The 14,453-nt window shown below is 40.5% G+C and overlaps 1 protein-coding gene across 1 annotated transcript in view; it reads right to left on the reverse strand.

Moving 5' to 3' along the window:
* st18 (ST18 C2H2C-type zinc finger transcription factor) overlaps positions 1-10,249 on the reverse strand; it is a 202,032-nt gene extending 191,783 nt beyond the window's left edge. The window contains exon 1 of the mRNA XM_067975540.1: positions 10,124-10,249. Within this exon, the coding sequence (XP_067831641.1) occupies positions 10,124-10,190 (67 nt within the window). The 5' untranslated portion in view covers positions 10,191-10,249. The remainder of the gene's footprint in view (positions 1-10,123) is intronic.
* Between the last annotated feature and the right edge of the window lie 4,204 nt (positions 10,250-14,453).

The following is a 14,453-nucleotide window of genomic DNA, read 5'->3' on the forward strand; positions in this document are numbered from 1 at the left end:
ATCTTATTACATTACAATTCTGACGGTCAATTAATTTCTTCTACTCCAATCCGAACACTATACATAAAATACTCATGAAATTATACTGTGTGAGTTCATTTTTTCATTTCAACATTTAAGCAGGACAATGTAATAAGGCTACAAATCTTGTTTACCCAGGACCTTGGGGGAAATCAAAGTCTGGGAGGGTTTTCCCTGAGGGAAATTATGGCTGGGATACTTAGTTTGGGCCCTTCTCTTTGCAATCAGTGCTGCGCGATCTCCTTTATCAGGACAGCCAGATGGGATCTTGAAATTGAAACAGAAAATACTGAAAATACAATGAAAGATTCAGCACCATTTGAAAAGATAAAAGCCAGGTTTGCATTCCGGATGCTGATAGTTTTCCAGTAATTTCTGTTTTTATTTCAAATTTCCAGCAGTCAGGTTTTTTTTAATCTCAGGTGGGATCTTAGTTTAATACTCCATTCAGCATAATACTTTCAACAAAGCAATTAACACTATATTGAGGTATTAGTATTCCATATGAGTTTATTCCCCCAGGACAGCCCAGAAGCTGCGGCAGTACCAAAAGAGACACTTGGGGTTAATTTTTGCAGGGTTCTCTTGTTATCCATAGTAACTTCAGCGGAAGAGCCCGGAAACTCCCCAAAAAACAGAAATTCAACCCCAATGCTCTTAGTGCAAAGTGATAACCATAAATCGACAAGCAATCATTCCGACAAATTCAATACTTTAATTCTGCTATATATAATGATGTTTTTGATTCAATGCAGTGTTTTGTAATGTTAAGCAAAAAACAATGTCACTGAAACAGGCAACTATTTGTGGAAGGGTTATATCTGGGGATCTGAAACAATAGGGGTATAGCCAATAAGCTATTAAAGAGTTAAGCACAAACTTTGTTGGTTAAATAATCCAGGCAGGTTTTTCCTATTACTATCAAACTTTTATATTATTTCAACTCTGTGACCTGGATTTGAATGCAAACCAAACTGTTGGGTTGAAAACCTTCCCTCTCTGCTGGCTGCTAGGTTCCTAGTGAAATTAATTTGTGCCGTCCCTGCTCATTTCCTAGGGGATATAAGGCGACAACAAAAAACTGAGCTAAATTTAGCACAAAGTTGCCAACTTCACCCAGAGAGGCTATAAGGATGGTTAAAGCTGAAAATTCACATTGTTGAAGTATAGCTCGGTGTGTCAAAAGTGACTTGAGCGTGCTTGATGCTAACAGTAGGTGGCAAAATTGCCAAAAGTGCTCCACCTTCCAGCACTGACAACCTTCGCTTTGATGAATACAATATTCACCCAAATATAAAAATCAAGATTTTTCATACTTAGTCTTTTCCATGATTTAAAGGAATTAAGCGACGGCGGGTGGTGGTGGGGTTTAAAATTCAACTTTAGTGGGAGCAAAAGGTAGTGGATCGGCTGCTCGTTATATACCCCGCCTGATTTTACTTTCCGTTGAAGTTGAATTTTACCCCCCAGATGTTTATCAGGGGATGGCCCCTCCCCATCCCAATGTCACTTGTGGGGGAGTACCGAGCAAGTTCTTGGGTTCTCTAGAAGTTATGTCTGTTATGCTTCTTGTTGTTATGCCTCCCATTGGTAAGTATGTAGGGAGGCTCATCAGTTTCAGTTGGATTTGAATCCTTGTCCCAAACATGAAAGGGTGCTGCCCAATCCCAGATAATGTGAAAGGGTTGCTATTGGCAGAAGCTGAAAAGGAAAAGGCTTTGGGAGAGTCCATTGTTCATAGTTTGAAAGCATCTGGTTAGTGTGATGCAGTTATAAATAAGGCAAATCAGGTACTAATTCCATTTGGAGGGTATTGGATCACAAGTCAGAACAAGTTATGCTGACATTGTACAAACTAATGGTGAGGCCAATTTGAAGTATGGTATGCAATTTTTGTCACCCTACCTCAAAAAAGATACAGATGCATTAGAAAGGCTTTAGACAACAGTGACCAAGTTGATTCCAGCCTTAGAGGACTAAATTGTAAAGAAAGTCTCAAGCAACTAAATTTACTTCTGGTGGAGAAATGAAAAGATGTTTTAATGATGAAAGATATTTGCGACATGGAAGAAAAGAAGCCATTTTTCTTGGTTGAGAACGTATCACTACAGGACACAAGTACAAAATTCAATATCAGTTAACATGTGGGATTGAAGGTTATAAAGATAATTAACGACACTGTTTGATTCTTAGTGCTAGTTGACAGCTTAGTGTTGCCTATAGTAGGAGATCAGCAGATGGTATGGGAGGGAAGTCCATGCTGAAATAATCATACATGGAATCTGGATGGCGAGCACTAGATTGGCTGAACAAACTGTTCGCAATCTGCATTTTACTTCGGTTCTTAAATACATATTCTAAAATTGCATATTTTAAGTGGCAATGAATTTTTGATCATCACAACTTCTTATTTCCTTATTTTTAATCCATGTCTAATCCCTTAATGTGGTAAACCAAGGTTGTTTACAATCCAACATATTGCACAATTTATGAGGAGCAATTGCAAACCAGGAAAAGACAGTTCTGTTTATCGTTGCCAAATGATCAGAGGATGGAGATATTTGTAGGTGTGAGGAGATCAAACAGGAGTTCAATGATTATGGCTAAAAGAGTAGGAAGTAGCATATCTGCGCCTTTGAGAAACAGGATATCAGGCATGTCTGGACTTGTGAATTTTAATTTTACCACATGTTATCATCAGTAAGTCATGGGGTAAATTTTACAAGTTAGTTCTTCTGGCAGATTAGACACTTGGGTACACAAGTCAATGCACACAGTTCACAGCTCTCCCAGTTTCCCAGTCATTACAATTAATAGCCAAAAAGTTGGCAGGGCCGCGAATCAGGCTATTGACCTCCATGTCCAACTGTACAATCTGCCCTCCCATTACGGTAGGAGTATTACCTACAAAGCTAACCCCACAATTTTTTGTATTAGCAATATAAAGGTTGAAATTCCTCTGTGTGCTTTTTACCACATTTGGGTCAAATTCCTCAAAATTTAAATTTATACAGAAATCTGATGCAAATGTTCTGATCAGTGCACTAAAATAGCAAATGGAAGAACTTCAACTTCATGGTGTACAGTGTATTGCAATACAACAAATAACAAAATTATCGTAAAATGCGAGAATAGCTTATAGTAAACAAACTACTTTCCCTAGTAGTATTAATTTACGTTTTAGGACAGGACCTGTGTTGAAACCTCTGTGACAGGCTCAACAGCAAATGACAATCTCCAATACAATATCAATTATTTGCCTTATTATTGTACTATTAAATCTCTACGTGTGTTCTCCAATAGGGACTAGATGTTCTACTTGGCATTACTGGTCAAGTGGTATTAACACTAGCAATAATGTATTTTTTACTTATCTTTTTGCTGTTATTGTCATTAACACTGAACTTAATGCCCAATTGAATTTTCTGCAAGGTTTCAGGCATAAGTGGTAATCACATCAGTCACAATTGAGATATTAATTGATGTACAAAGTGTTTTTATAAGTCTTTTCCTGTGAAATTTTCCCAACCAATCTCAGCACTATTGCTTGTTTATCAAGATTAATACTTCACCTGGTTTTAAATATAAAGCACTGTATAACAGCAGACACGAGCAAATATTGTTGCAAGTGCAGCTGAAATTCTTACCCATTTAGCAATAGAGAGACAGACAGACAGAATGGAAAAAGACTGGTCTTGTGAATTTTGACTCAAAGGGACACAGCTCTTCAGGTGCTTTTGAATTGACAGATAAACTGTCACTCGACACATGTCAACTACTGAAGGGGGATTTAGATTCACAATCTAGTTAATACAGCTCTACTTGTAACAATGAAGGAAACTATAGCACTCGACTTCTGTGTTAACAGCTTCTCATTTCTGTCTAATGATTTTCTTAACATCAGCCAGTCCATCACTTCACAGAAAACATATAGACACATTTGTCTCCCTATAATTCATCGGCAGTACAAACACAATAGTTCCAAAATATCATTGGGTAATTCCCAAGGGCACCAGTACCAGGTTGAGCAACGTGCACCTTCCTTAAAATTGGGACTGTTTGCACAACTGAAATGTTATCATACACAGCGCACACAGGAAGTTTGTAATGTTAGGAACGTTACCATACATGTGTTTACTAGCTACCTCTCATTACTCATTTTCCTGTTGCAATTCTCTCTTCACAATGGAACAGGTAGGGAACATACTAGTCAGCAAATAGCAAGTGGGAATGAAACCACTAATCATCAAATTTAAAAATTACAACTCAAAAATGGACAATCAGCAACAGTTGCCAATAAAAAAATGGTGATCCAATCGAATTGCAGAATATATTTTTTGAAAATCATTTTACACGCCACCTTGACTCTTAACTAATTTGAGTACTTAATACTGGAAACCAGATTTATAACATAATACATGAGAAATTACAAATATTTACAAGAAAATGGTTAAAAGTACCTGTACAATAGTATTTCCCCCTTAGAACAATATTTTCCATCATAAGCCTGAGCTTTGAGCTCATGCAGATTCCATGGCCTATCACTGCCAGCTAAAGAGACTCAAACCAGCGGGCTACAGCTTACAGCATGTACTTGTGCCCATAGTTTCTAGACATTTTTATGATTGACAGCAAGACTGGCCATTCACATAGCATGTCAGGACTTGCTGGGGTGAAACTGGCTCTTTGGCGGCAGCACAAAACAATAATGAATCGCCATAATGGAAAATAAAATGGGCAGGGTGTAAAACGGGCTACCAAGTTCGTTATCTCACATTTTGTGCTACCGTCGATGATCAATTACACCCTCACTGTTTGTAAGCCCCACCCCTCCAATGCAAAATTACTGAGAATGAAAACTAGGAATAACTGGAAGTTTTTTTTATAAAACGCTTCAACTTTTTGTTCTGAGTTAGCATGAAAGCAAAAATGTGTATGCTTTATATTAGCTGACCTCTTACAAATCCAGTCAGCAAATACAGTAAGACAGATGAATACTCACAACTGAAGAGCAAGCCATCAAGTTGGAATGACTCAGAGCGGGACTTTATATTTTGTGATATATTCTAAATGGTCAAGGCAGCTCCCTTTCTCATTTATGTTTAATAGCTCAACTACAGTTGAATCGGCTAACATCCACAGATGATAGATTGCGTGCAGCTTTATGAAGATGTGAATAGGTGCAGTAGTGAATCTCAAGAACACCATGAAATAAACAATGTCATTGTTGGGTCAAGATGCAGGTACTTGATTTAATTATCAAGGAGGTTGCCCGTTTTAAGGAAAAGGAACCATCATGGCTGAATGGGCCAAGCGTTAATGCCCATTTCGTATGAGCGCTAATCTTTAGCAGTGCTGTTCAAGCGTGTTATTCAGATACCAAATTGTGAGGCAAGGACCTCATTAACATTTTTTGAGAATTTAATAAGCCTAGCATGTGCCGGGAGAGCCGGCTGTCAGTGTCACAGGTGCCACAACATTCTCCTAAGCTATGCACAACAGGTGGTCAGCAGGCATCAATGCTCAATGATGCCTGTCCACTGTACCCAATGTGCATTACCATGGACAACAAGCAGTTCATTAGAAAACATTTCTACACACAAAGGGTGGTAGAAGTTTGGAACTCTCTTCCGCAAATGGCAATTGATACTAGCTCAATTGCTAAATTTAAATCTGAGACAGATAGCTTTTTGGCAACCAAAGGTATTAAGGGATATGGGCCAAAGGCAGGTATATGGAGTTAGATCACAGATCAGTCATGATTTTATCAAATGGCGGAGCAGGCACAAGGGGCTGAATGGCCGACTCCTGTTCCTATGTTCCTTTGTTCCTATGTTCCTATTATCAGCCCTATGCTCTGAAACAAGATGGAGTCTAAGGCCCATCACAGTGATGTTGCACTAAATCACTTGCTCTGATCGTAGGGTATATTTTCCAAACAGCAAAGTGCAGGTATGAATGTTAAAGGTGCTTTAATACATTCCTCCGTGTGCTATTTTTAGTCAGGCATTAACCCATTCAAAAATAGCACACGGAGGAGTGTAGTGAAAGCACCTTAAATGTTTGTACATGAACCTTGCTGAACAAAAACATAAGGATATTAGAAATAGGAGCAGAAGTAGGCCATACGGCCCCTCGAGCCTGCTCCGCCATCCAGTCAGATCATGGCTGATTTTCAACCTCAACTCCATTTTCCCACCCGATCCCCATATCCCTTGATTCCCCTAGAGTCCAAAAATCTATCCATCTTAGCCTTGAATATATTCAATGACTCAGCATCCACGGCCCTTTGGGGTACAGAATTCCAAAGATTCACAACCACCTGCGTGAAGAAATTCCTCCTCATCTCAGCCTTGAATGGCCGACTCCTTATCCTGGGACTATGCCCCCTATTTCCAGACTCTCTAGCCAGGGGAAACAATCTCTCAGCATCTACCCTGTCAAGCCCCTAATAATCTTATATGTTTCAATGAGATCACCTCTCATTCTTCTAAACTCCAGAGAGAATACGCCCATTCTACTCAACCTCTCCTCATAAGACAACCCTCTCATCCCAAGAATTAATCTAGTGATCCATCGTTGCACCGCCTCCTAGGCAAATATATCCTTCCTTAGATAAGGAGACCAAAACTGTACACAGTACTCCAGGTGAGGTCTCACTAAAGCCCTGTACAACTGTAGTAACCATGATGTGGCGATGCCGGTGATGGAATGGGGTTGACAAATGTAAAGAATCTTACAACACCAGGTTATAGTCCAACAGTTTTATTTGAAAATCACAAGCTTTCGGAGATTATCTCCTTTGTCAGGTGAGTGAGTGGGATTCCTTGAACGTTTCGCATTTATAGTAAGAGTATGTTCTCTGACTATAAATGCGAAACGTTCAAGGAATCCCACTCACTCACCTGACGAAGGAGATAATCTCCGAAAGCTTGTGATTTTCAAATAATACTGTTGGACTATAACCTGGTGTTGTAAGATTCTTTACAACTGTAGTAAGACTTCCTTACTCTTGTACTCCAACCCCCTTGCAATAAAGGCCAACATGCCATTTGCTTTCCTAATTGCCTGCTGTACCTGCATACTAACTTTTTGTGTTTCTTGTACGAGGACACCCAAGTCTCTCTGAACACCAACATTTAATATTTTCTCACCATTTAAAAAATATTCTGTTTCTCTATTCTTCCTACCAAAGTGAATACCTCACATTTCCCTATATTATATTCCCTCTGCCACCTTCTTGCCCACTCACTTAATCTGTCTATATCTCTTTGCAGGCTCTTTGTGTCTTCCTCACAGCTTACTTTCCCACCTAGCTTTGTATCATCAACAAACCTGGATACATTACACTCGGTCCCTTCATCTAAGTCATTAATATAGATTGTAAATAGCTGAGGCCCAAGCACTGATCCTTGCGGCACTCCACTAGTTACAGCCTGCCAACCTGAGAATGACCCATTTATCACTACTCTCTGTTTTCTGTCCTTTGACCAATCCTCTATTCATGCTACTATATTGCTCCCAACCCCATGAGCCCTTACCTTGTGTAACAACCTTTTATGTGGCACCTTATTGAATGCCTTTTGAAAATCCAAATATACTACATCCATTGGTTCCCCTTTATCTACCCTGCTAGTTATATCTTCAAAAAACTCTAATAAATTTGTCAAACATAATTTCCCTTTCCTAAAACCATGTTGACTCTGCCTAATCATATTATAATTTTCTAAGTGCCCTGTTACCACTTCCTTAATAATAGATTCCAGCATTTTCCCGACGACCGACGTCAGGTTAACTGGCCTGTAGTTCCGTGTTTTCACTCTCCCTCCCTTCTTGAATATATGACTTGGAAATATACAGCACGGATAGAGGCCCTTCGGCCCATCGTGTCCGTTCCTTCATCGTCGCTGGGTCAAAATCCTGGAACTCCCTTCCTAACAGCACTGTGGGAGAACCTTCACCACACGGACTGCAGTGGTTCAAGAAGGCGGCTCACCACCACCTTCTCAAGGACAATTAGGGATGGGCAATAAATGCCGGCCTCACCAGCGACGCCCACATCCCATGAATGAATAAAAAAAAGAATAGCGGGGTAACATTTGCTACCTTCCAGTCCAGTGGGACCATTCTAGAATCTAGAGAATTTTGGAAGATCATAATCAATGCATCCACTATCTTTGCAGCCACCTTTTTTAGAACCCTAGGGTGTAGGCCATCAGGTCCAGGTCATTTGTCAGCTTTTAGTCCCATTGGTTTGTTCAGTACTTTTTCTTTAGTGGTATTAATTGTTTTAAGTTCCTCATTCTCATTAGACCCTTGGTTCCCCATTATTTATGCTATGCTTTTTGTGTCTTCTACTGTGAAGGCAGATACAAAATATTTGTTTAACACATCTGCCATTTCCTGATTCCCCATTGTAATTTCTCCTGTCTCAGCCTCTAAGGGACCAACATTTATTTGTGCTACTCTCTTCCTTTTTACATACTTGTAGTAGCTCTTAAAATCCATTTTTATATTTTTTGCTAGTTTACTTTCATATTCTACTTTCTACCTTTTTATCAACTTTTTGGTCGTCCTTTGTTGGTTTCTGAAACTCTCCCAATCCCCAGGCTTATTACTCTTCTTGGCACCATTGCAGGGCTCTTCTTTAGTTAGCCACGGGTGGATCACTTTTCCCGTAGAGTTTTTATTTCTCAATGGAATGTATACTAGTTGAGAATGTTGAAATATTTCTTTAAATGTTTGCCATTGCTTTTCAACCGTCAAACCCTTTAATTTAATTTCCCAATCTACCTTTGACAACTCTCCCCTCATGTAATTGGCTTTATTTAAGTTTAAGACTCTAGTTTCTGACTTAAGTATATTACTTTCAAACTGAATGTGAAATTCTATCATATTATGATCACTCTTCCCCAGAGGTTCTTTTATTGCGAGATTACTAATTAACCCTATCTCATTACATAATACAAGATCTAAAATATTTGTTCCCTGGTTGGTTCCATGATGTATTGCTCTAGGAAATTGTCTCAAATACATGCCATGAACTTGTCTTCCAAACTACCTTTGCCATTTTGATTTGCCCAGTCTATAAGCAGATTAAAGTCCCCCATGATGACTGCATTTCCTTTGTTACAAGCTCCCATTATTTCATGATTAATAATCTGTCCAACAGTATTGCTACTATTAGGGGGCCTACAAACTACTCCCACCAGTGTTTTCTGTCCCTTGTTATTTCTAATTTCCACCCATACTGATTCTCCTTCCTGATCTTCCGAGCCAAGATCCTTTCTCACCACTGTCCTTATGTTATCCTTTATTATTAGGGCTACACCCCCTCCTTTTCCATTCTGCCTGTTTTTTCTAAATGTCTTGTACCCTGAAATATTTAGTTCCCAACCTTTGTCATTTTGCAACCATGTCTCTGTAATGGCTATTAGGTCAAACCCATATATCTCTCTATATGTGCAATTAATTCATCTATCTTGTTACGAATACTCTGTGCATTCAGATAAAGAGCCTTTAATTTTGACTTTTTATCATTTTTTCCTGCTTTGACCTTACTTGTTGTTGCACTATTATTGGTAAACTCTCTGTCCAAACATACCGTTACATGAATTGCTCACATCTAAGTCAGACTGGATATGATTGTTTGTTTAACCATATCGATATTATTATCTGCTAAAAAGTAATTGTAAATTGTGAAGTATGACAAAGTGTTTCAAATGGTGATCATGATAGTCAGTAAATACATACTCAGAATCATGTGAGTTGTTTTTACTCCAAACTATCCAACTTGGCATCGATTAATTTGTTAGTTTTCCTTCTGATTTTTAGTTTTGCTCAACTTAAAAATGCCCCTCTCTGGAACAGTCTTTAAAGTATATTATGGGAAATTCAGCAATCTATAACAAGGTTTGTACAATAGAACCTCTACATTGTGTAAGTGAGCACTATCGTGCAATACTTGCAAAAGGGAATCTGGACACCAGCCTATAGACTGAAAATGGGCAAAAGAAAGACAGAGGAGAGAGGCAACAGGGAAGCAAGCATGCTAAGTGTTCCTCCTCTTTATTTAAAAGGGCTTAAAGATGTTTTAAATTACCTTTACCAGAGGATTTGTCTTCCTCCTCTGTGCCCAATGGTTTCTCAGTGCTCCTTTGTTTTCTCATGCTGGTCTTGTGATTTTTAACTGCTCTCACCACCACAACGCTCTGTTCCACAGTCCTCATAGCTGCCTAAAGGGTATCCAAATTGTAATTAATGTTTTTTCTTAAGTTATAAACTTTTGCGAAGTTTCTTTATGGTCACAGCTATAATTTGAGGTATTTTTTACCCAATGAGATCACGAATAGCTGTGAATCTTGAAACTGAAAATAATGGAAATTCCTAAAAATTCAGATGGGAGAATTTGATATGAAGAGGAGGGGAAGTGGCTCAATGCTCCTCATCACTTTGAACAGCCTAAACCGAACACATGGTAAAAGCATTCACTCAGTGATACTAAAAAGTGAAAATGTTATTGATTTTTACTTTTTTAATACTTTCAAAACTATGATCAGGAGATTTCACGCAATCAAACTTTTCAAACTTGAAGTGAATTTGGATTCCCATAGCTTTTAACCACATATGAAAATGATTGAATACTTGTAAACAGGAAGTGACAATTTCTTGGAAATATACGTCAGCTAAGCAATAGTTCTCTAATATCAAACAATTCTAAGAGTTTCAATTTTATAGGTTATTAATCCATGATGATGACTGACTAGTGACTGTGAAAGAAACAAGCAACACACATACAACAACAATAACTTGCATTTATATAGCGCCTTTAATATAGTAAAACGTCCCAAGGCGCTTCACAGGAGCGATTATCCAACAAAATTTGACACCGAGCGACATAAGGAGACATTAGGACTGGTGACCAAAAGCATGGAGCGTTTTAAGGAGCGTCTTAAGGGAGGAGAGAAAGGTAGAAAGACGGAGGGGTTTAGGGAAGGAATTCCAGAGCTTAGAGCCTAGGCAGCTGAAGGCACAGCCGCCAATGGTTCAGCGATTAAAATTGGGGATGCGCAAGAGGCCAGAATTGGAGGAGGATAGTGATCTCGGAGGGATGTTAGGCTGGAGGAGGTTACAGAGATAGGGAGGGGCCAGGCCATGGAGGGATTTGAAAACAAGGAAGAGAATTTTAAAATTAAGGCATTGCACAAATGCTGAGCACACTTAACCTACCCCTATAAGGGAGAAATTCAACTCACGGCCACCCATTTTGAGCCTGAAAAGCGGGCAGCCAACAGGTGAAAATCGGAATGGTGGGAGGGGCACCTGAACTGCCCCATTGATGCCCAAGGTGCACCTGATACAATATTCATGCAACCCGCCAGCCCAAAAACAGACATAAGGCTGCTTAAATATGCAAATTGGGATCCTACGCTGGTTGTAAAATTCAGGTATAAATGAGCACCATGTACACTCTGCCTAGTTGTACAGGCAGTGAAATGGATGAGGCCCCAAAAAGGTAAGTGATAAATTATTTTTATGGAGCCAGGAGGAACAGGAGTTGCACAAGAATAATGTGGACCGCTGCCAATCCCCGCCCCCCCACCCAACTCAGTGATCAGTCCCTCCTGGAGATACTTTACTGTTGGCTTCCAGGCCGCCTAATAATGTGCCAGCGAGCTGCATGGAAACACCTCTTTGGTGCCTACAGCTATCAGGCGGCATGGCAATGAAGCCTGGACTCGAATTTGGTTTGAACCTCATGCCGGCATGAACGGGTTGGCAGAGAGGCTGCAACAGCAACTTGGCCCATTATGGGCATAAGTCGAATTTCTCCCCCTTTTCTGCCCGATAGGATGGCAACAAAGGGCTCAAGATGAACTTGAAGTAAAAACATGACTGGCATATTGACAGTGCATGCTGACATGTAAGCCAGCTCATAGTCTCATTGGCTGCTATATCACAGTGTGCTTTTGTCCCTCGGCCTTTCAATTTGCCAATCATTGCTGCACACTCCCAATCTGAGCCCACTTTTACACATGGTTATTATTGATTAGTAGGGCATGTATTTATTTAGATTTTCTTTTCACCCTAATGTACTATGCAACAATGTTTTTCAAAGCTACATTTCTCTAGATTGTGATCTATGCTCTCCTGTCTCAGAATTACAATGTCCCACCTATGTAGAGCCCATTTTTTTAAATCAGTGTAGGACAGTAAAGGCATTGTTTGTAATAGGCTGCCCGCAAACTCAAGTTTCCACAGTTAAAGAAAGAAAGCCCTTGCATTTATATCGCGCCTCTCATGACTTTGCGATGTCCCAAACTGCTTTACAGCCAATGAAGTACGATTTGAAGAGTAGACACTGTTGTAATGTAGGAAATGCAATAGCCAATTTGTGCACAGCAAGCTCCCACAAAAAACAACAAAATAAACGATCAGATGATCTGTTTTTAGGTGTTGGTTGAGGGAGAAATATTGGCTAGGACACTCCCCTGCTCTTCTTTGAATCGTGCCGTAAGATCTTTTACGCCCACCTGAGAGGGCAGACGGGGCCTCGGTTTGCACATCATCTGAAAGACGGCATGTCCGACAGTGCAGCACTCCCTCAGTACTACACTGAATTGCCAACCTAGATTTTGTGCTCTAGCCTTTGCAGTGGGACTTGAACCCACAAACTTCTGACTCAGATGTGAGATTGCTACTACTGAGCCAAGAAAGACACCTTCTTAAGTCACTTGAGGATGCCACCAGCTAGAGGTGTACGTACAGAAAATGTTTTTGGAGGTGTCAGCAATGCCATTCAGGCTGCCTGCAGTATAGAGCTTAGTTGAAATTGAAATTTTCAAGGTTGAGTTCGACAGATTTTTGTTAGGTAAGGGTATCAAGGGATACAGATCAAAGGTGGGTAAACTGGGTTGAGGTACAGATCAACCATGAATGGCGGAGTGAGCACGAGGGGCGGAATGGTCTATTCATGTTCCTATGTTTGCTAATTTGATCCTGTGTTTCGAGCATCATTACATTTGTGATGGGCTATGAGGATCTGCAAGAGTGTGTCAACAAATGCAGGGGCCCTCCACACAGAAAAGTTTAAAATCCATTGCTTCATTTGAGTTTAGATCCTGTTTTGGGAGCGTGGCCTCCTGTGCGACTCTCCACCTTTTACAATCGGGCACTGGGACTTGGTTGGGACTCTGTTTTGTAGTATGGTAAAAGCAGCTTAAAGCAAATGTTACTTTAAACCGCATTTTGCAGTTTGATTCTCCCAGGCCACATGCCATTCCCCGGCAGCGTTGGTGGGTAGTCAGTCTCCTCTCAGGCATTTAGCAGTTGTTTTCTGTGACCGAGTTGTGCGAGGGTGGCTTGGGGCAGAGCATAAGTCTGGAGAGTGATATGCAAATAAGAGCTGATTAGTACCAATTGCATAAACAGCCTCTAAATATAACATCTGGTTTTGAACCCATGTGAACCCTTTGTAAATGGAGATTTAACTGAATTCACTAAAACCATGAAACTCCCCAGGAAGAGGTTTTTCATTTTCTCCTATTTTGGGCTGAATGCTGAATCATTGCTCCAGCTTGTGTTTTTGCAAGCAAGTAATCCTGAGATCATGACACAGACTACAATAGCAGCATCAACCCCGGCACAAATACAAGTAAAATATTAAGCCAGGCATTTCCTCGCAGCTGCACCCACTCCACCGTTGTTCCTTTGCCCGAATCCGCCGCAATTCCGGCAGAGTTACAGCGGCAAAACAGGAACAGCTCAGAGGAAATTCCTGTCCTATGAAACCAATGTTACTGAGTATTGATGTTTAACCAGGTGAATCAAACATGATAGCCCCGAAAATGTGTGAGGATGGAGGTGCCGAGATGTGCCCATCCAAGACCTTTGCTGTTGACCCGGCCAAAGTTCGTGAGATCATGGTGAGGTCCCTTGTTTTGCCTGTAGCCTGCTTGGATCCCCACATTAGGCCCTATTTCCATCGCTCAGTGGCTAGGTACACCTGCTCTCACTGGGCATACTTTATTGATGCAACGATGGGTTCCTCTGAATGCCTGGAAAGTGGGAACTTGCGACATTCCGACTCCCTACCCCATTGCCATTCCCTTTCTGCTGATGGCCTTGTTTGGAACAGGTTGAGACCCCATTCCCTCAAGACCAATTGGGAACTCCCACATAGAATCATAGAATGGTTACAGCACGGAAGGAGGCCATTTGGCCCATCGAGTCCACGCCGGCTCTATGCAAGAGCAATACAGCTAGTCCCACTCCCCCGTCCTATCCCCGTAGCCCTACAATTTTTTTCCTTTCAAGTACTTATCCAGTTCCCTTTTGAAAGCCACAATTGAATCTGACTCCACCATCCCCTCAGGAAGTGCATTCCAGATCCTAAACACTCGCTGCGTAAAAAAGCTTTTCCTCATGTCACC

The sequence above is a fragment of the Heptranchias perlo genome, chromosome 3 (genome assembly GCF_035084215.1).
Source record: "Heptranchias perlo isolate sHepPer1 chromosome 3, sHepPer1.hap1, whole genome shotgun sequence".
NCBI lineage: Eukaryota > Metazoa > Chordata > Chondrichthyes > Hexanchiformes > Hexanchidae > Heptranchias > Heptranchias perlo.